Consider the following 23458-nt stretch of genomic DNA (forward strand, 5'->3'; position numbering starts at 1 on the left):
AAAGGACCACAGTGAGAGCCATTATCTCCAAATAGAAAAACTCAGCACAGTAGTGAACCTCCCCAGAAGTGGCAGACCTTACAAAATTCCTCCAAGAATACAGCAACGACTCATCCAGCAAGTCACAAAAAAGTGTTAAGGACAACATCAAAAGTCCTACAGGTCTCTCATGCATCAATAAAGGTTCATGACTCCACTATCAGAAAGACATTGGGCAAAAATGGCATCTATGGAATAGTTGTGAGCTGAAAACGACTGCTAACTCAGAAGAACATTAATCCTCGTCTGAATTTTGCCAAAACACACCTTGATGATCCTCAAAAATTTTGGGAGAATGTTCTGTGGACTGATGGAACTGTTTGGAAGACAGGGGTCCTGTTACATCTGGCATAAACCAAACACAGAATTCCACAAAAAGAACATCATACCTACAATCAAGCATGGCGGTGGCAGTGTGGGAATGCTTTGCTGCTTCAGGAACTGGGCAACTTGCAATAATTGAGGGAAACATGAATTATGCTCTCTACCAGAAAATCCTAAAGGAAAATGTTCGGTCTTCAGTCTGTAAATTGAAACTCAAGTGCATCTGGATTATGCAGCAAGACTATGATCCAAAGCATAGGAGTATATCCACCTCTGAATGGTCCAAAAAAGCTAAATTAAATGTTCTGGAGTGGCCTAGTCAAAGGCCTGACTTGAACCAATTAAGAAGCTGTGGCAAGACCTTAAGTGGGCAGTTCATGCTTGAAAACCCTCCAATGTGGTGAACTAAAGGAGTTCTGCAAAGGAGAATGGGCAAGAATTCAATCACATTGCTGTAAAAGATTGCCAGTTATCGGAAGTGTGTGGTTACAGTTATTGTTGCAAAAGTTGGCACCACCAGATCTGAAGTTTAAGAGGGCAAATATATTTTCACATGGGTGATAGGGGTTGAATAACTTTTTTTGCTTCAATAAAATAAATGACCAAATAAAACATTCTTTTACACAGCACCGTACATAACCGGATATAGCATTCTAAAAGGTCTTGTATTGGTGAATTGTTGCTTATCTATTACATATCTGAGAATAGCATTATAATGTGCCAAATGTGCTTGGAAAACATTAACTGCCCTCTTCATTATACATGAACTCACCGATGCCCATGCTTAGTGTCACACTAATCAACAGGGGAAAGAGAAATACCACTGTTCAAACACTCGATCTCAGAACAAGACATAACTGGGAACCCATTATAATATACTTTTAAGCTAGCATTTTGCATTGAACTAAACAGTGAAAGTTAGTTAACATTACTATACATACACTCAGTGTCCACTTTATTAGGAACACCGGTACAACTGCACATTCATGCAATTATTTAATCAGTTAATTTTGTGTCAGCAGCACAATGCAAAAGAAAAATCATACAGGTACATGTTAAGAGCTTCAGGTAATGTTCACATCAAACATCAGAATTAAGAAAAAGTGTGAGCTACCAGAAGAGCTGCTATTTCATATCATTATTTTATAAACTGCTCATCTCCTGTGAATTTCACATGCAACAGTCTCTAGAGTTTACATCAAATTGTGCAAAAAACAAAAAACATTAAGTGAGCAACAGTTCTGTGGGTGGGCCTTGTTGAAAGGTCAGAGGAAAATGAACAGATTGGTTTGAGCTACAAGGTAGGATACAGTAACTCAAATAACCACTCTTTGCAACCATGATGAGCAGAAAATCACACAGTCTGGGTGAGTCTGTGCCCATGAAAACCTCAGATTCCTGTTCTTGTCTGACAGGGGTGGAACCCAATGTGGTCTTCTGCTGCTGTAGTCCATCCACCTCAATGTTTAATGTGTTGTGCATTCTGAGATGCTTTTCTGCTCACCATGGTTGTAAAGTGCTTATTTGAGTTACTAAAGACTTCCTAGCAGCTCAGACCAGTCTGGTCATTTTCTTCTAATTTATTTAATCAACAAGGTGTTTCAGTTCGCAGACCTTTCGCACACAGGATATTTTTTTGTTTCTTGCACCATTCTGTGTAAACTCTAGAGAATGTTCTGTGTGACAATCCCAGGAGATGAGCAGTTTCTGAAATACTCAAACCAGCCCATCTTGTACCAAAAACCATGCCATGATTAAAGTCACTGAGATTACACTTTTTCCCCCATTCTGCTATTTGATGTAAACATTAACTGAAGCGCTTGTCCTGTATCTGCATGTTTTTTTTTTTGCACTATGCTGCTCCCACATTATTGACTGATTAGATAACTCCACGAATGTGCAGGTATTCCTAATAAAGTGGATGGTGAGTATAGCTCCCTGTTGGTTTGGAGTTAGTCATTAATAAATAATTACATATATTGTATAGACATTTCAGGTTTTTGTCTGTTGTGATGTTCTATACATGTACATAATTTTTAAAAAGCAGCTCAATATAAAGTATGTAACATTGTACCATGGACAAACCTGATGTGATAGTGCTGGATACAGCTTAATATTTATTTTAAACCAGGTCATTTAATCTTCTTGTCTATTTTTTGTTAGTAAAGAACAAAACAAATCATGTCTTGTAGAAATAATCTTCGAGTTCTGCTTTTCTCCAAAATGCTCATGTTCACAAAATCCATATGTATATATGCAGAAAACTAGAAGTGAAAGTGTCTGTTTGACCTACCTAAAATGTTGACATCCAGCCGATTCTGTGCAGAGTTCTTCAACAACTCCCGGAGAAATGCCGTTAAATAGTTAAACACATTTTTATGGCACTGGGGTAACACAGAAATAATCTAGAAACAGAAAAAGTTTAAAAAAAAAATAAAAAAAGAGAGAAAACAAACAAACAAAAAAGGTAGCTTAGCTGTAGTATGATAATATATATATTTATATATATATATATATATATATATTTTTTTAAAAGAGACACAAACCTGTTTACACTGGCTGCTGTTGTAGCAGCAGTCCAGACATTGTTGGTACAGAGAGTAAGGGACCACTGGTTCAGGAAGGGCATCAAGGAAAAGAAGCAGGGCTTCAGCCACGGAGTGGTTACTTCCCGCTAGTTATTTTGTCAAGGGTGTGCACAAAATAGAACAGACAGCTTTTATGCAGAGTTTAATGAAATAATAACATTACAAGTCAAAAGTGCTTAAAGGATACGGAGAGAGTCAAGTGAGCCTGTGTCTAAACAATCCCTGATCTCCTCAAATTCACTGCGTAGTCCTGGCTGCTGAAAGATGTCTTCCTTTAGTAGAAACATAGATAGCAACAAGTTAACATCTACTTTCAGCAATAGTTTTGTAAATAAAAAGCAGGCTTGATTTGCTTTACTACTCAGCACTGGGAGTTCACTAAAATATTAGTGTAGCCAGAATGATGTGTTCTTTTGTCCCTGTGACTCATTTAGCCAAACGCTTAATATTCTCTACAAATTCCATCTTTTACTTTTGGTATTGCTGAGGAGCAATTGGATTGTTCATTTGTTTAAAAAAAATAATTTGTTTCTTTAGAAATTGACAATATCATCAGTCTCTTTCTTTGATGGACTCACTGGCAGACATGCAGGTTCTCGTGTGAACACACACACACACACACACACACACACACACACACACACACACACACACACACACACACACACACACACACACACACACACCTGTCTGCTGGCATTACGGTAGAGATGGTCCACCATCATCCAGATTTCTTTAGGAATGTCTAAAGCCTTTTCGGTGTCTGGGCTGTTTGTCTCGCTGGGTGACAACAAGCTCTTTCACAGAAAACACAAAATTAGCAATCCAGAGTCTCACACACCACAATACAATTACTTTTGACATTCTCCTCATATTTGAATGGCTGGGGCAGGAGTACTTTCACAAGCACCACCAGCTCGTCTTTCATCATTTCAACTATTTGCAAAATTTCTTTCTCAAACAAAGTGACGGAAAACAAATAACATTTTCAGGAAACTGGTATAGCAGTTAACAGTTAAACAGATAACCAACTGCTTATGTTTTGCTTATGAGGTGTCCAGTGTAACTCACTAGTTTGTGGATGGTCTCCAGAGGCATTTCCTGGATGGGCTCCCTCAGATGGCAGAGCATGTGGATGGATGAGCCAAAACAGCTTGGCAAGTAGGAGCCTGTGATGGAGATAAAGTAATCTTTGCCCCTCTCTAGGTGCAGCACCAGAATGTCCTCTAGCTGCTGCTGGCCTGAGTTCAACTCCGGAGCGGTAGAGCGATTCACAAACACCTCCAGTTCAATGTCCACACTGGCCCCTACAGCCAGGAAAGAAGCTCCAAATCTCTAATAGCCACCACTCCTACAGCTCAGCTACTTTAGCAGACTATTGTATTAGAAGAGAACATTTTTAAAGTAATATTCAGTTACTATAATCAGATGCATTAAATGACCTATTAAAATTGTAAAGCCCTGCCCACTCATTTTTATGATGAGCTCCTTGCTTTTATTCATTCTGTGCTGATTTACTAGTAACTACAGAACAAAGAACATTTTGGTCTTTTTTTGTTTTTTTCTTCTGGACAATTAGACTTGCGCAAGACTATATTTGGTAAAAGTGACTTTAGGAAATCTATATAAAACCTCAGTTATGGATATATATTTCTTTGTTTCAACTGCTTATTTTATGTCAGCTCTGAAAGTTAACATTTGAAGTTTTTTTTTTTTTTTTTTTTTTTAAACATTTGATGTAAAAAACAAAAATATTTTAATTTATCAAACCTCACAATCTTTGATCTTCAGTATGTTGTGTTTGTGTGTTTAAATAATTCCAGATGTGGATGTTCACAGACTTCATCTTTCCTTTTAGATCAACTACATATATTTGAACATTATTCATTCATATGAGTATGTGCTTCTGACCATATTCATTTCAGCAGAGCTCCGACAGATCTTTGCAGTGCATGACAGTTGCGAGAAGGCAATATAAATTCACCCACTGCAATTAGTGTAGCCAATTATCTGAAGGCTTGACTCTTAATTTGTTTGAAAATTAACTAAATAACTTTATAGAATCTTAACAGAAACAGTCACCAGTGTCAAGCTGGTGAAAATTTGCATCTACTGTTATATTTCAAACCATTATTGCATAATTACTTTGCCCTTATGAATGACAAAACCCACGATAGGCACGACTTTACCTTGGGCCACAAAGCCCTTGGGTGGGTTGGCCGTGAGCCAGGGCTTGCAGTAAGCTGGCTCATCCAGCTTCTGTATGAACTCAAACTGACATGGTACCTGTCCATCATTGTGAAGTGTCAGAGTTTTTGCTTGATGCTGCATGAACTTCACTTTGTTGAAATTGAACTGAAGGAAACATTAGAGGAAGAAAATGCATTACAGAGGAACAGTAAAAATATAGCCATAAATCAAATTCATTCCCACTTTATCTAGGTTATACACAGTACTCTCACCTCTCGCTCTGACAGAGAAACTGATGGAATGCACTCATTCTCCAGTTTGTCCAGAGAGCGCACTATATCCTCAAATGTCCTTTTATAGATCTCTTCATTCACCACTTTGATCTATAAAGAGCAGTTAGAAATTTTATGCACAGCCATAAATGTTCAGAGACAATAGGCTAAGGCTAGGCTGCCTCTCTCACCCCTATTTCCAGCAGGGAACTGACAGGCTTGTGGTCACTGTTTCTCACAGTCATGTGACTCTGATAACTCCGCTGGGTTATGTTCTTCCCTCTCCACAAGATACGATCACACCAGGCTGGGACTCGACACTTCTCACTGAGTGTGAGTGTGCACACAGACAGTCAGGTGCGCGCACACACCCTCACCTGAAGCTGTTTCTCTTAATAAATCTTATGATAAATACAACACAAAGCAGCAACTGAAAATCCAGATCAGATGTACTCTTACCTGGTGTCCCATTCGTCAGAGCCAGTGTCATACTTGTATGTTGGTTGGAAATCGATCTCACCTTCCATAAAGCCAACAAACACAGCTTCTTCATCCATTTGCCTCTTCAGCTAAAGCGTGCACACGCACGCATGCGCACGCACACGCACACACGCACGCACACACACACACACACGCACACACTGAAAACACAACTGAAAACACAACTGAAAACATGTATTCACAAAAGATTTTAGGCATTAGCATCTACCTGATCATGATTGTGAAGTGTTTCAAAATCATCTTTCAATATCAGATCCTTTACACGGTCAACCTCAAGGTCACTAATTCGATAATTCAAATCACCAATCCACAGGACAACACTGCAGACAGAACAGTGGATTTAATAAAAGCCAAATGATTTCTAACCACATCAGGTGTGTTTAAGTGAATCTCAGGCTGTACTTGACAATCAGTGGAATTAGGCTGAAAATAAAAATTGGTGGTTGTGAAAGTTACCTGTGCTTCATGATGGTTAGTGGAGGAAGTGTCAGGTCAAGCTGTCTGAAGAGCATCCTGCTGCAGATGTCCTTGTAATCCTGATTCCTTCTCTCGTACTCCTCTATATGAGCTGCCAGATGGGAGTTCACTATGCAGATGTCTGAATTGTGGAATTTGAAGCTAATAGCAACAGCACCTTTATTACCCTGAAAGTACAGATAAAGCAAACATATACTTAAACAATGAAAAAGTATAAGTGAGGATTATGTTATTCTGTTCTGGTTAGGCATGTAAATACTAAATTGATATGAAAATAAGTCAGTATAATCAGTATATGAATCTTCTTAAAACCACTTAAACACAAGACCAGCAATGGCCTAATAAAAAGAAAGAGCTTTAGACACTTGAGTAGCTTATGGCAGTACATAGGCAAGCACGCATAGTCTTAAGAACTAATGTGTGGGTAATCTCACCATTCGTCCCATGATGCCTGTGCCTACTGTCTCTGCCTCCACCTCAGAGATGTACTCAGCATGTTCCTTCTTCACATAGAAGAGCAGCATGATGCCCACCAACCGTACCAGCTTTATCTGTTCGACAGGGCAAAAAGCTCAACAGCTACTCTCTCACAAAAGCTCTGAGTCCACAATGAAAACACTAGTCATTTAACCTACATTTGACACTGAATCGAGAATGTGGTAGTCTCACTAAATTTTAATAAACTTATGTCAGATTTTTGTCATAGTGAGGGTAAGTCCTTACTAAGGCATACTTGGCGTCTGGGTGAAGGCCGTCCGATACAGCCTTCATCCATTCTTGCTCCTTGGGTGTGTCATTAAAGAAAAATGCCTCCTTACTTAGATCCAGCTCTTGGAACCTAGTGAGAAAACCCAATAATGTTAGGATTTTCCCTCATGCAGGAATCCCTTATTTTGGTTATAGTGCACATATGCCAAATCTTTATCTTATTTAGAATGAGCCCTTGTTTAAACTGTAGTACAGTGCATGGAAAAATGCAAAATTGCCAAAGAATGCAACAGCGTACTGTATAGGGTAATGCCTACCCTACACAGTAGAGATCAGGAGGCTGAGCAGTGGAACCTAGCCATGTGTGCAAGGACTCCTTCGGTGCCTGCCCATTTACGTTGTATGTACCCAGGAAGAAGCTGATGAAAGAGCAAACAAACAAAAACAAATAAGCAAGCTAAATTATGTACATTTATATATACACTAAAATATTTGTATCGAAAATATTTTTCATGTGACATCTGAAAACAGGGGCAGATCCTTCAATTTGGAAATGGAAGAACTGTTAGGCTGAATCTGTGTGTAACCAAATTTGATAAAGTATCCTTAAATGGCTATAGTGACGCATCATAAACCGTAATAATATGTCTGGAGGTTTTAGCAAACACATTCAAATGTTAGAAATCAAGAGATTTATCATGGCTACTATTACAATGGCTATAAAAAAAATATTCATAATCACAATTTACAAGTGACATTCTTTATTCTGTATTTTCAATTGCAGGTTGTTTGCCTTAAAAAATAACAACAACAAAAAAAAAAACCCCAGAAAATCGTCAATAATATCATTCCAAAAAGAAAAGAAAACCACGTCTTGTTTAGTGAAGCTGATCAAGCACTTACGTGAATGGTTCAATGTAGGTGTACATTTCCTCTTTCTTAAGAAGTTCACACTTGACAAGGTTGTCACGTAGGCCAAACTTAGGCATGGTGAGCATCTGGGATTTGTTGGATACAGTGTGTTGAGATGAGCGAACCAGCTCATTCCTTACTTCCACTTTCTCCCTCCCCTGGCTGTTGCAAAGTACAGAAATATGCATTAGTCAGTAACAGCCCCTGAACCATATTTAGACATTTACAATGACATTTATCTGCAAGACACCTCTACCGAAAGTGACCTAGAATTGAGGCAGAATACACAGTTTGGTAATTTCCCTCCTGGGGACCTGGTGCAACTCACCAGGCTGAGTAAGTGTGTCAGACCAGGAAAATTACTAAATTGGGCTGGACTCTCATCCTCAAGACTGGAATTGGACTACAGTAACTTCCACTATTTGAACAAAAAAGAAAAAGAAGTGCAAGATAATTGTAGGAAAACATAGAGAGATGCAACTGAACCCACTGAAGAATCCTGTTAAGTTTATGAAAAATAGCCTTTCAGTTTCACACAGTAAAACTGCACTTGGTTGTAGAACTAGTGCCAGCAACACAGTCAAAAGCAGACCGGGACGCGGAAGTTTAACTTTTATTATCCAGTTTGTAGGCCAGATAAATAATTTGTCTTAAGAGCAGTGAATTTACTGCCGCATTTTAAATAACTTATGATCTTTTAGAACATTAAACTCTGTTTTTACAGCAGAACTGAAATTCTCTGCTCCACTGATCAGGGCAGCTACGCATGGCCCTGCCATAAACACGGACGCAGGGCGAGCCACGTCCTGGCCGAGTGTGTGTTGGCTTTCCATCACATAACTCTACATCCAGAGAAACTCATCTTACTTTCAAAGGTAATCAGGTGGTGACCAGTGATAGACAAGTACAGTAATATATTACTTAAAATAAACACAAAAAAAGAGAGATTCTGAAATGTAACCAGGCATATCTCATTTATCGCTAAAATGTGTGACATTATTTTCTTTCCTCAGAGAGAACTTAGTAAGCACAGTGAGTTTGTGTTCCTCTAACTAAAATATCTTAGATCACAGAGAAGAAACAAGTCAAGCTAAGAAATGATAACTAAAGATTACCTTGGGTAAATAAACAAATAAATAATCCAATTGATCTTACACTGTATCTTCCAGAAAGGGCTTTAAAAAAGTAAGAAAGAAACTCTGACATAGTTATTACACTTTTATTCAAGAAATATTAGAGCCAAATGCTAAGCTGACATCAAAGCTCAAAGAACCTGCTTGCTCAGTATGGATCACAACATCTGAAAGACAGTCTAATTCATGGTTTTCCTATCCTGCTCCTTTGAATACACCACAAAAGTTTGCAGAAAGCATTGCACGCCAAGTACAAAATGGGTGTTCTAGAGAAGGATGAACACAATATTGTGCAATATGACGATCATTTTTCAAAACTTTTACTGAGGGCTAATCACTAATAACTAGGCGTGACACGATGGATCGCAATGCAAAATTGTGATGATGTGCACCGTGGGAATGTGCGATTCACATCATGCATATTGGTATTCTATCAATTACACAACCCCAATTCTGAAAAAGTTGGGACAGTATGGAAAATGCAAAAAACAAACAACAAAAGGAGTCATTTAAAAATTATATTCACCCTGTACTGTGTTGAAAACACATAATTAACACATTATTTGATGTTTTACTTTGTGAATTTTATTTATTTTTGAAAATATACACTAATTTCAAATCTGATGACTGCAACACACTCCAAAAAAGTTGGGACAGTGGACTCTTTACCAATGTGTAACATCACCTTTTCTTTTAATAACACTTATTAAGCTTTGGGGCACTGAAACCAGTTGGTTAAATTTAGCAAGTGGAATTTTCCCCCATTCATACATTATACATTTCTACAGCTGCACAACTGTACAGGGCCTTTGTTGCCTTAATTTGGCTGCAGGACTGCAGGCAGGCCATGCTAGCAAGCACACTCTCTGCTTACGCACTTGTAATCCGGGCAGAATGTGGTTTGGCGTTGTCCTGCTCTGGATGGCAGCATATGTTGCTCCAAAATGTGCACATATCTTTCTGCATCGATGGTGCCCTCACAGATCTGCCAGTTACCCGTGCCATGGGCACTGAGACACCCCCATACCAAGACAAATGCTGGCTTTTGGACCAGACACTGATAACAGCTTGGGATGGTCTTGATAACAGCTTGAGTGAGAGAGATCACACAACTTTTTTGGAATTGGGGTTGTACACAGGAGCTCATAATGTTTAACTCAATCATTTTTCCCTGAGATATTTTTATTCAATCAATTATTTGGGAGAATTTCTATATGTATTTATTTTTAAGATATGGTGAACCTGTAGTACATTTTGTTTACAATATTATACCGATGTTCATAGCTATTTCTGATTTATTTAATCTTATACAAACAAAACGGCACTGTTTTGCATTGCTTATAACTCAGAAATAATAATAAAAAAAAAATTCAAATTTTCTTTCAAATTTTGTTCAAAATATTCTGAGAATCGAATTGAAAAATCATGACCACAGTGTATTGTTATACTCCTACTAATAACCCTGTACTGTCAAATGCAAGACAAATCTAAACTTAATTATAAAAGAAAACACTGGAGAGGCTCATATTTCAGCAGTAAAACATTGCTATACAATCAGACTATACACATGGCCTTTAGACTACAGGTACTTCAATCACAAATGCTTGGCAAACACAAACATTGGAACTAGGGTTTAGCAATATGATGACGTATTATTTGGTATGCCTAACGGAGGAGTAGCACTCCCTATATATATATATATATATATATATATATATATATATATATATATATATATATATATATATATATATATATATATATATATATACACACACACACACACATACATACATACATACACACACACACAAACAGCAGCTCTGACAACACATCTGGCTGCAAAGCAAATCACAGCTTTATACAAATGCAGTAATTCTAATACATTATCTTTTCTATAGCTTATTCATTGGGAATTGTATGGACAATCTGCATAATCTAAGCTTAAGAAACCGATAAACAAATTTTGAAAAAGGGGTTCTTATTTAAAAATAAAAATGTATAACCATTGACACAGAAACTTTCTGTAAGGACATGTTTATTTAACATTTATGGAAGGAGTCTCCAGCGTCAGGGTTTTATATTGGTCAGTACGATTTCTTCTATGGGACAGTCTTCAGGAAAGAACACTTTCTAGTTTCTTTGTGAAACTAAAAGCTGCGTTTTTTTTTTTTTTTTTTTAAATGTAAAAATTTTTTGTCGGATTATCTTCTGGTGACAGAATGATTGTTTATAGCTGTTATAAGGTACAAACTTGTTCTGTGGACATTCAACAACATTACACTTTTATCTGATTATAGGTAATATGTCATTCTTTAATTAATAGAAAACTGATCACTGGTAGATTGCTGTGGTATAAGTAGTACATAAAAATCTTCAGAACATTCAGTTAAAAATAATCAACTTTGCATCAGGTCACATTATACCACCATGTCATTGATTATTTCCTATAACAGTATGTTTTTCCATCTATAGCACATGGTGTTTATGCCTATAAAATAAATGGTAAATAGTCCACACTTATATAATGCCTTTTAACCTTAGTGGTTCTGCAAAGAGTTTTACATTGTTTCTCATTCACATTAAGATCAGCCATCTAGAGCAACTTGGGGTTCAGAAACTTGCCCAAGGACACTTCTGCATGTGTGCTGGGGATCGAACCGCCAACCCTGTGATTAGTGGACAACCCGCTCTACCACCTGAGCTACAGCCACCCTGAGTAATTTCTTAATTTAACTTAAATTGCTTACCTCTCATGGAGACTCTCTCCTCTGACCGTCTCAGTGCTGGTACTGGTATGTTTGCTTTCTTTGGGGGCTGTGTGGGATCTGTCTGTAGGAAGCACAGGGAATCATCTGTCAGTACGTTTACATGGACAACAATATTCAGATATTAACCTGACTAAGACAATATTCTGATTAAGAAACTACCATGTAAAGATTATTGATTACCTTAATCCGGCTAAAGTCATACTCGAAGTAAACACAAATCAAATTAAGACATGTGGAGTATTCCTGTTTTAGTCGCATTATCGACGTGCATTATTAACTACGTTTACATGGACAGCAGTAATTTAATTATTGACCTTATTCCGAATAAGACAATATTGTGAATAAGGTGTTTACATGAGTTGCTTTTAGAATATTCCATTCATGTTCCCGTTTTACATGTTATAGAACATAGAGTGATCAACGGCGCATGTCATTACGTCACCACAACACGCCGTCCGACGTTCCCTCCAGAATTTCACGCATCAACATATAGTTTGTCTTCATTATGATACTGCATACAGTTTTGGCTGTTTAATTTTTAACTTTCACTAACGCTTCAAGTGCAGTTAATTATTTGTCTTGCTATACGTGCAAATGGACGACTGCTTGAAGCCGTAGGCTGTGTCCCAAACCACGTACTTACCTACCATATAGCAGCTCAAATACATGTATTTCACCTAATATATAGTAGGTAAGTACACAGTTTCGGATGCAGCTGTGCTCTCTTATTTGCCGTTAAACGGTTGAGCACGGCCGTGTGTGTGTATGTGTCCTGTCGCAAAATGCGGTGAAAACTCCCACATGATGTTAATAGTGTGATTAAGGTGTTTACATGTCTGTAATGCACGTCGATAATGTGACTAAAACAGGAATACTCCACGTGTATTAATTTGTTTTGTGTTTACTTCGACCATGACTTTAGTCGTATTAAGGTAATTAAAAATTGCTGTTTACATGCTAGTTTCTTAATCAGAGTATTATCTTAATATTGGATTACTGTTGTCTATGTAAATGTACTGATTGACATGTACACACCTTAATCACATTATTAACGTCGTGTTGGAGTTTTCGCCACATTTTGCGACAGGACACATACGCAGTGCTCAACCATTTCATGCCAAACAAGAGAGCATGTCTGCGCCTGAAACCGCATACTTACCTACTATATAGTAGGAGAAATACACATCTTTCGACTATTATATAGTAGGTAAGTACGGGGTTTCGTACACAGCCAGTGGCCTCAAGCAGTCGTCTATTTGCACGTATAGCATGACAAATAATTAACTGCACTTGAAACTTTCGTAAAATTAAAAATGAAACTCCTAGAACTGTATATGGTACCATAACGAAGACGAACTGTATGTTGATACATGAAATTCTGGAGGGAATGTCGGACAGCGTGGCGACATAATGACACTTGCCGTTAATCTATCTATGTTCTATATAACATGTTAAACGGGAACATGAAAGGAATATTCTAAACACAACTCATATAAACATCTTAAATCACAATATTGTCTTATTCAGAATAAGGTCAATGATTGGATTACTGCTGCCCAGGTAAACGTAGTCACTAATCAGACACAATATTCAATCTAACAGGGAAGCACATCAGTCCAGCAGATAGTCAGTGCCAGGGGATCTCACAAAATGGTGCAGTCACAAACCCTGGGTATATAAGAGTATATACAAAAAACAAAACAAAAACAAAAAAAAAGGTGTACAATAGTATTCCAGATATTTATTGCAACCAGTTTTATTCCTGAATACATTAAATCCACTCCGTCACTGTTTATAGGTCCATGTGTTTTTTTAGTCATTAAAGCCATTAATAACTGCATTAAACCCATTTCACGTGAGTGACGAGTCAAATAGAGTACTTACTTACTAATAAATACAATTTGCTCATGGACCCTGCTGGCTATGCTTCACGAATCCCTCAACAAACCCTTCTGCAATAGTAACACACTTTCAAAACCACTGGTCTCTGGCACACAACCAGCAGTATAACACTGAAACTGGGATGGCATAATTATCATGCGCTAGATACATATATACATACATACATAGACAAACTAATACGGTGTTTCAGAAAAAAAAAAGCTAACACACACAGAGTCATAACAGACACGAGGAACCCAGAATTTCGAAATGTATATTGCTCATTCATACAGTGCAACAAATTCTAATGTTAAAACTGTAGCTTAACAGCATGCTTGTTACTAATGTCTGACATTTTTCTTGGCTGCTTGTCTTCCTCTGCATTCTCAGCAGATTTACTAGCTTGACCTTTGTGGAAGGACCCAAAACGTGGCCTTCCTATCTACTAACAAACAACAGGATTACTAAACCAACAACACGTACGTTGATTACAACAGGCTAAAATGCAACACAGTAGTGACACATAGTAGAATTTCAGCAGCAAAGGAAATGTACAACAAACAGCACCAGGAAGACAAGAGCGTTACCGACAAGACAAAGTGCACACACAGCAAACCCTACTGCACTAGTTACACAAGTCTAGCGCTCAGTTCAACATCGATGTGTGACAAGAAAAAGTAGTGCACAAATACACTGTAATTTACAACACAACTTTAAATGTACTTGTTCTGCAAACAGTATTGTTGGTATATTATCCCTTTCAGTGAAAATCTTTCTATGGGGATAATCGCTACACTAAGCACGAGACCGAAGCTAACATTTCTATAAACACAGGTGAAGGTTTTCGTTCAGTCAAAACTAAAACTAATATTCTCAGTGTTAATCGATCTGAAATGTTATACGATTCATTAGCTAAAACACATAAACCCTGGGCTTTGAGTATGAAGCACTGCTAATGCGTTTAACGTTACTGGCGTTAGGTCTGGAAATCAGTGTAATTAGTTATCTAGCTAGTACGCTAGCACTAAATGGGCTCAAGCTGTAGCTATATTCTCAACAGTAACTTAATTTTAGCATTCAACTCCTCTTTCGCTGTGCATTAGCATACTATATGAGAAGCTAGTTAGCGAAGTAACTAACGTTTAAGTAAACGCATCGATACCCTAGCTACAAACATCGTCTTAAAGCAAACACATGTACAGAGAACTGTACTGTTTAACGCCCAAGTGATCTTAATGTTAAGAAGTTCGTTAGTACGCAACATTAGGCCTGTTTCCTCACCACTGTATCCGCCAGCATCAGACATTTCCTTCAATGGCATCCCGTAGAGGGTAATGACCACAACACACTACCTGCTCCACCATACAGCTAAGGTCTAAACATGCACTGTGTGAAGATCAGCAACCGCAGGCATGAGTGAGCACAAAGCACACTCAGACACGAGCAGTCGATCATCAGAGCAACCGATTTAATAAACAACAACTTAATATGACCTGCCACTTAACGACAGCTCTGTAAACACAAGCCGGGATTTTACACTGTGCGATTACAGCCGTGTTTTACGATTATTATTTGCTCGAGATAATCCCCAACAAATCTTCTGAATTCTCTAACAGGCTGCACGGTATCATGTGATCACACAGTGAAATCATCTGAAGATGAACAAAAATGGCACTTGTTATTATACATTTGCAAAAATGGTCTGTTGTGTTCAAAATAACCTTATTACCTACTATCGATGCAAACATACACATTTAGAAACATATGGTCATCTCATAAATATTCATGATGAATAATGAAAGATAATGAACAGTTACATAATGGCATTGACATGATCTGTTTGTTTTTTTGCTGTTGTCCCAAATAGCTTTGTTCAAAGTTCAGATTGTTCACATATGAATTTACTCATACCACAGATGGAAAGTGAAAGCCACTGTTCATTCAGAGTAAATAAGACACACTACAGTGTGGTATGCAGACATACTGGTCTGGTTTTGTATGGGAAGTTTGGCAAACGGTCAAAGAAATAGCACTGTCTTTATATATAAAAAATAAAATAAATAAATAAACTCAGCTGACATGGTGAGATTAACAGGTTATGCTTAAAAAAAGCAGCAAAAATGCCTAAGTCTATAATGTAAATTAAAAACAAACATGGCAACTATTCTTGACTCAATAACAGCCTCAAGGTACACTATGCACAGTTAACACAGTCATGAGACATACCACGTCTGACATCACAGAATGATGCCACTCACACTATAAGTCTCATACGGGTTCCTTTAAACACAGAGCCTCTTCTGTCTCTGTCTGAAATTTTATTTAATGGGATGGAGTGGATCTTGACAATAATCTGTTGGATTATTGCCATCACATATGATCCTGACATGACGTTATGTCTCTTCTCACATTGCCTCAAACTGTAAGATATTTCAGTTCTAGCTTGTAGTTCCCTAGTTCTTTACAGGTCTTCTACAAAAACTCTGCACACATTACTACTGGCATTTAGCATTATGTAAAATGTGTTATTATCTTAGATGTTTACAACAATTAACTCTTTGGTTACTGGTGGCTTCCAAAACACAACTTAAAAACCAACGTCTACTTTTTCATTTCCGTCTGCTTGATCAGTTATTTAAAACAAGCTTATCAAATCTGCCAAGTAAAAATAAATAACAATATCAATGCAGTCTTTTATATGTATACAGCTACAGCTTTTACTTCACTTCCCTTCAATATTCACCAGGGCTACTGTTACAACTACTGTTGTTAAAAATACTGCCACATTACAAATAAATGTAAACACTCCCAACCTATAAATCTATATATACATCTGTATGATGTTTCCAGTGTGGGGAAACATCATAGCAGCATGCAGAGAACATTGTGTATTTTTACCCATGCCTGGAAAACATTGTAAAATGTGTAATTTATGTACGGTATGCAAACATGGAACATTAATATCAAATGGAATGAGTAAAACAAGTGGACAAGCTCTGGTAAGAGAGCATAAATATCGCTTGCCTCTTTTTTTAATCTTTCTTGTTGCATTGGGTGTCAATGATCCAGACTCTTTGGATTTTTTCTGGTACTTAGTAAGCCAGGCAAACTTTGGAGTTGCAGGGTACTGCTCACAGACATCTAAAAATAAAGAGAAAGGAAAAAAAAGGAAATGAAACTAAGATGTATACACAATTTACTTTCAAGATTAGCTGTATGACAATTTACTGCTACGACAGCATATCAGCACGACAGAGCAGGGATGCGTGAAAGTGTTTTACATGGGGGGGGGGTGCTGGAATTTTAAGCAGCATACATGTGGTGTGAACTGTGATGTCACACCTGAATGATATTATACTTATAAATTATGCCATAGCATGGTTGCATTCTCGAATACATTTTCTGAAGCAGCATTGATCCGAGTGTTTACGACTAAAATAAATGATGGGCTTATTTTACTGTGCCTATTCTATTCTGTTTCATTCCTATAACCACTCAACCACAGGGACTTGTACGTTGGACACACAACATCATCTACGCCTAATAATAAATCGATAAAAATGAGTTGTTATGTAACAAAGAATAATGTATAATCATTGACGGTGAAGTTTTCTGTTAGAAGAAATTTATGGAAGGAGTGTCTTCACTTTGCAAAATTCAGTAAGATAGTTCCTGTTATCACTTACGTTATAGGTGCTATACAATTCAATTCAATTTTATTTGTATATCGTTTTTTACAATGGTCATTGTCTCAAAGCAGCTTTACATAAATATCTAAATATGGGATAGTTTTTAAATGTGTGAATTTATCCCAATTGAGCAAGCTGGTGGCGACAGTGGCAAGGAAAACTAGTTTAGATGTTAAGAGGAAGAAACCTTGAAAGGAACCAGACTCAGAAGGAAATCCATCCTCATCTGGGTAACAACATATAGTGTAAAAGTAAAGGAAAGTTCATTATGGTTTTTATATGAAGTCTGTTTGTTGAACTAGTCCACTATACAGTCACTCACCTCACCAACATCTCTTTTTTATCTCTAGAAGTTTATGAGACAAAAACACGGCTTATCATGTTACAGAGAAACCAGAATGTGCAATTCCTCTCAAGTCTCACGGATGTTCCGTAACATTAAATGTAACTACAAACAGTAAAAAGTGTTAATAAATTTAAAAAACTATAATCGTTGGCAAACTGCTGTTGTATATGCAGAATACTATCTCTGACATACAACCTCAAAATCTACTAAAAATAGTTGCAGCTACATTTTCAGTTAAAGAAGTCCTGAAAATTGGGGGTGTTCAACAAATATATCATTACTTTATCCCAGATAGCGCACATCATGGTTAAGGTTTGTTGTCACTTTATAATCTGTGTGTCACTCCTGGTTCACCCACAGACCACTAATAATACTACTAATAATAATAGCATGCAAGTACAAACTAGAAAATAATCAAACAATTTTAGGAATATATTTAAGTCCTAAACAGATGTACATAATCTTTAATGATGTCATCTTATTATTTTTATTTATTTATTTTACAATGCATAGCCTTACAAATAAACTAAGACAAAGAGTATAATCATTTATTTTTTTTTAAATGTACAGTTGAGAAATTGCATCTCTTAAAACCTATATTTCTGCATAGAAAATATATTGCATTGTATTTCTAGCTTTATTGTCCTCTCATTTAAATGCTATGGTGAGCTCCTTATTAACTATTTAAGGTTGTGAATTTTGCTGGTGAAGCTTTGCAAGGTCAGATTAACTTTGTTGCATTTTTTAAATAACTTCATGAGATTATCATAAAAAACATTAAAAAAAAAAAAAACACTGTCAAAAACTGTCTTGTGTTCAAGCGTAAACATTATTAAAATGAGTTAATTAACCAAAAAGTGCATCCTGGCTACTTTTCCCCAACCATGTATAGATTGTGATGATCAGAATCGTGGTGCAGCCACGATTTTTATTTCACCATAAAAAAAACAAACAAGATTTTGAACTACTCATCATTACCAAACACACTATAACATTTTTGCACAGTGGTGAATCACCAAAGAAGCTATAGCAAAAATACAAAGCTAATTCCCCTTTAAGCAGCGTGCTGAAGAGCATGTGAATGCACGCTGCCGTGCAAGGTGTGCGAGCACCTGCTTTTTCATTGTTGACATTCGTGACATTTGGACACGTGCATTTGTTATGTTTTGTTATGTCTCCTCCCTGCTCTGTCATTGGCTATTGTTTCACGTGTGTCTGAATTGCCCTCAGCCGTCAGCCATTACGAGGCTGATTATGTTTGTATATATACCGCGCGCCTCCCAGCACATGGCGCGGAATATTAGATAAGTAACTTAGATAAGATATATTAGAGTAGATTAGTTTAGAGTCATTTCCATAGTTAACCATAGTCATAGTCCATGTCATGTTTCATGTTTAGATTCGTTTGAAGTCACACTGGTTTCTCCGCTCCAGTCCCGCGCTATTGTTCATGTTTCTTGTTTTGTTTCTCGACCCTGTATCCCATGACCGTGACCGTGATTCCTGCTTTGTCCCGTTTATGCCTGTTTGCAGATCGTCTGACCTTTTGCATGTTTCTGGATTACGTTATTGGATTACGTTTTGGATTTACCTGCCTGTGTCTCTTAAATAAAACTGTTAACCTGCGATTGCATCCGTCCTTACCTCCATTGCGTCACAAAACGTGACATTATATTCCGCAGTAACATGGATGCAGCAGTAAGACAGGGGAGACATCACTCTACAATGGGAGTAACAGGACAATACCTTATCGGGAAACGTTCAGATTACTGGCCGCATTTCTTGTCCGTGCAGTTCCCTCAACGGTACGCCGTTGAACTGCCGCCAGAGACAGCGGGATTGGGAAGCTACCCACTGGAGTTCCTCTTCAGCTGCCAGGAATATTTCTGCAGCCTGGCATATCCCAAGCCTACTAAGAGACAGTGGATCGGATTCTTGGTGTCCAGGTTTTGCGGTCCAGCCCGTGACTGGGCGGAGCAGCTGGTGAGCACTGGGTCCTCTGCCCTCCAGGATGTCACTCAATTTGCAGAACTTTTTATGGAGGAGTTCACGCAGCCAGAGCAGCTTCATGGTCTGGATTTACTGGGGTGGAAAGTCAATGGACACCCCCAGCCTGACCGGCCATTTAACCTCTATTATGAGGGGATTGACAGGTCAGCCTCCACCGATCTGCTTCAGGTTCCAGCGAACATGGTGGAGGTGGCACCGACATGCATGTCTGAGGGCTGCAGGAGGGAGACCAAGCTACAATGCCCTACCTGCAAAAAACTGTGTCTCCAGGAAGCATTCTACTGCTCTCATGAATGCTTCAAGAGCAGCTGGCGGGAGCATAAGAAACTCCACCGGAGTGCCCATGCAGAGATCCAGCCCGGGGTCAACAGGGTGACCTCGGAGCTCCCGTCGGAGGTCTCAGCACCCGAGCCCCAGCCGGAGGTGAACCTGGCGACCTCAGAGCTCAAACCTGAGACCCACGAGGAGGTCTCACCCGCCGAGTTCCAGCCGGAGGTGAACTTGGCGACCTCAGAGCTTGAACCTGAGACCCACGAGGAGGTCTCACCCGCCGAGCTCCAGCCAGAGGTCCACATGGCGGCCTCAGAGCTCCAGCACGAGACCTACGGGGAGGTCTCAGCTCCGGAGCTCCAGCCTGAGGTTAACCTGGCGACCTCAGAGCTCGAACCTGAGACCCACGAGGTGGGCTCACCTGCCGAGCTCCAGCCAGAGGTCAACAGGGAGGCCCCAGCCCCAGAGCTCCAGCCTGAGGTTCAGGAGGGGGTCTCAGCTCCACAGATCCACTGTAAAGCCCAATTACTGTCCCAAGTGTCTGTTAACCTGGCCAACGAAGCTCTGCTCGAGCCCAAGTCTATTGACACAGCCGACCAAGTTCTGCTCACGCCCGAGTCTACCAACACGGCCGACCACGTTCTGCTCAAGCCCGAGTCTACCGACACGGCCGACCACGTTCTACTCAAGCCCGAGTCTACCGACACGGCCGACCACGTTCTGCTCAAGCCCGAGTCTACCAACACGTACAGCCAAGTCCTGCACACGTCCAAGTCTACTGACAGCCAAATTCTGCTTACGCCCAAGTCTGCTGACACTGACAGCCTAGTTCTGTTCACGCCCGAGTCTGCCGACACTGACAGCCTAGTTCTGTTCATTGCCGAGTCTGCCGACACTGACAGCCAAGTTCTGTTCACACCCAAGTCAGCTGACAGGGACAACCAATTTATGCTCACGCCCAAGTTTGCTGAAACAGACAACCAAGCTCTACTCCTGGCTACGTTTTCTAACCTGTCCAACCAAGTTATGCTCACGCCCGAATCCGCTGACACAGCCTACAAAGTTCGGCCTGCAGGCTTTGCTGAGTACGTCGCTCTGCTTTCCTGCTCAGCCAAGGACATCACTCCGCTTTCCTGTTGTGCTGGGAACTTCGCTCCGCTTTCCTGTTCCACTGCAGACGTCCCTCTGTTTCCCTGCACTGCTGCATACGTCGCTCTGTTTCCCTGCTCCACCGAGGACGTCGCTCTGCATTCCTGTTCAGCCGAGGACGTCGCTCTGCCTTCCTGTTCAGCTGAGGACGTCCATCTGCCTTACTGTTCAGCCGAGGACGTCGCTCTGCTTTCATGTTCCGCTGAGGACGTCACTATGCCTTCATGCACCGCCGAGGACGTCACTCTGCTTTCCTGCTCTGCTGTAAATGTCGCTCTGCTTACCTGCTCCGCCGAGGACGTCACTCTGCTTCCCTGCTCCGCCGAGGACGCCGCTATGCTTCCCTGTTCTGCCGTGTACGTCACTCTGCTTTTTTGTTTCGCCAAGAAAGCCGTGTGGTCTCCTGGCTCTGCTTGGGACATTCTGCCCAGGGGGCCGGGGCCATCAATGGAGATGGATGTTTCATGGCACTCCGGGAGGCGTGCCCTTGGGGGGGGTTCTGTCACGACTTCCCCTTTAAGCAGTGTGCTGAAGAGCATGTGAATGCACGCTGCTGTGCAAATTGCGTGAGCACCTGCTTTTTTGTTGTTGACATTCGTGTCATTTGGACACGTGCATTTGTTATGTTTTGTTATGTCTCCTCCCTGCTCTATCATTGGCTATTGTTTCACGTGTTTCTGAATTGCCCTCAGCTGTCAGCCATTACGAGGCTGATTATGTTTGTATATATACCGCGCGCCTCCCAGCACACGGCGTGGAATATTAGATAAGTAACTTAGATAAGATATATTGGAGTAGATTAGTTTAGAGTCATTTCCATAGTTAACCATAGTCATAGTCCATGTCATGTTTCATGTTTCATTTTTCATGTTTAGATTTGTTTGTTTAAGTCAGGCTGGTTTCTCCGCTCCCAGTCCCGTGCTATTGTTCATGTTTCTTGTTTTGTTTCTCGACCCTGTATCTCATGACCGCGACCTTGATTCCTGCTTTGTCCCGTTTATGCCTGTTTGCCGATCGTCTGACCTTTTGCTTGTTTCTTGATTACGTTATTGTATTACGTTTTGGATTTACCTGCCTGTGTCTCTTAAATAAAACTGTTAACCTGCGATTCCATCCGTCCTTATCTCCGTTGCGTCACGAAACGTGACACTAATTATGAATATGAATTAATTTACTGTAATAGTGCTTAAAACCACTTAAAATATCTAGTATCTTCCCCATCTAAATAATTTAATATTTACACTGCCATTTCTGTGTTAAATGGCATTGAATGTGATTGTTTTTGAAAAATGTGATGCTGTAAGAACAAATGTCTGAAATTTCAAAATCTGTCAGAATCTGATAGTGCTGTACACCAGCCTTTCATGTATTTCAAACATGAAAACAATTAAATATGTTTATCCTAACCAAATTATGTAACTCAGTCCAATGAAGAATTTAAGAACATCACTTACTTTTACTCATTCTTTCATTTCCTCTCTTTCTCTCATGCACAGAAGATATGAACTTCCTTTTCTAGAAAAATTCTTCCTGGTGTTTCTGTTCAACTGCAAATTTCTAAGACAGACCGCAGAGCTACTGCTAAACTTGCATGTTTCTCATGTTCTTCCTGGCAATGCAAATATGTGCTGGGATATCAGTGAGACATCAATGACAAAACAAATGTCCCACAGCCTTGTCAAGATAATATCAGAAAAAATCGTTTCCTCTTTGATTATAAAAAAAAAAAAAAAAAAAACCTCATATATATATTTAGCATTCAGTTAGTCCATGCTGCTGCAAGTGGAAAAACAAAACAACAAGTAGCCTAATGTACTTTACAGGAAACAAAACATATCACTTATGATAACTCTCTGTATTCATATGTAGTAGTTATAAACCATCAAACCAGAAGAAAAACTCCTCATGCTTGTTCACTTCCACCCTGTGTTTCAACCCACCATTAGTCTCTGGCATGTGCATCTTAACACTTGTGTGCTACATTCAGCTGCTGGCTGAGAGTAAGCGGTTTCTTTTCACTTGTAACATTAACTGATATAAAGAAGAATCCTACCTACTGTATTGGGACAGGAAAGAGTTAACAGAAGAAGTAATAACATTAATATAAATGTATATTTAAACCAATTTTTTTATTACAGACACGAGTCTGAATAAGAATTCCTTGTAAATACAGTTTTACAGTCTTGTAAGATTTAAAA

At 39.1% G+C, this 23458-nt stretch overlaps 1 protein-coding gene across 5 annotated transcripts in view; it reads right to left on the reverse strand.

Annotated features, from left to right (window-relative positions):
- Positions 1–23458, reverse strand: part of inpp5b (inositol polyphosphate-5-phosphatase B) — a 30249-nt gene that overhangs the window by 1711 nt on the left and 5080 nt on the right. For 3 of the 5 annotated variants that reach the window (XM_017475273.2, XM_017475283.3, XM_053682555.1), the window contains 17 exons: positions 16821–16937; positions 11895–11976; positions 8003–8173; positions 7417–7518; positions 7115–7229; positions 6826–6942; positions 6371–6558; positions 6123–6234; positions 5873–5982; positions 5605–5740; positions 5414–5524; positions 5141–5306; positions 4023–4258; positions 3638–3748; positions 3139–3223; positions 2910–3037; positions 2657–2768 (listed from right to left, as the gene is read on the reverse strand). In XM_017475273.2, coding sequence (XP_017330762.1) covers positions 2657–2768; positions 2910–3037; positions 3139–3223; positions 3638–3748; positions 4023–4258; positions 5141–5306; positions 5414–5524; positions 5605–5740; positions 5873–5982; positions 6123–6234; positions 6371–6558; positions 6826–6942; positions 7115–7229; positions 7417–7518; positions 8003–8173; positions 11895–11976; positions 16821–16937 — 2199 coding nt within the window. Of the gene's footprint in view, positions 1–2656; positions 2769–2909; positions 3038–3138; positions 3224–3637; positions 3749–4022; positions 4259–5140; positions 5307–5413; positions 5525–5604; positions 5741–5872; positions 5983–6122; positions 6235–6370; positions 6559–6825; positions 6943–7114; positions 7230–7416; positions 7519–8002; positions 8174–11894; positions 11977–15077; positions 15239–16820; positions 16938–23458 lie in introns of those variants that run through there. The other 2 variants (XM_017475289.3, XM_017475278.1) reach the window with 2 other exon arrangements.

Source organism: Ictalurus punctatus, chromosome 1 (assembly GCF_001660625.3).
Source record: "Ictalurus punctatus breed USDA103 chromosome 1, Coco_2.0, whole genome shotgun sequence".
Taxonomy (NCBI): domain Eukaryota; kingdom Metazoa; phylum Chordata; class Actinopteri; order Siluriformes; family Ictaluridae; genus Ictalurus; species Ictalurus punctatus.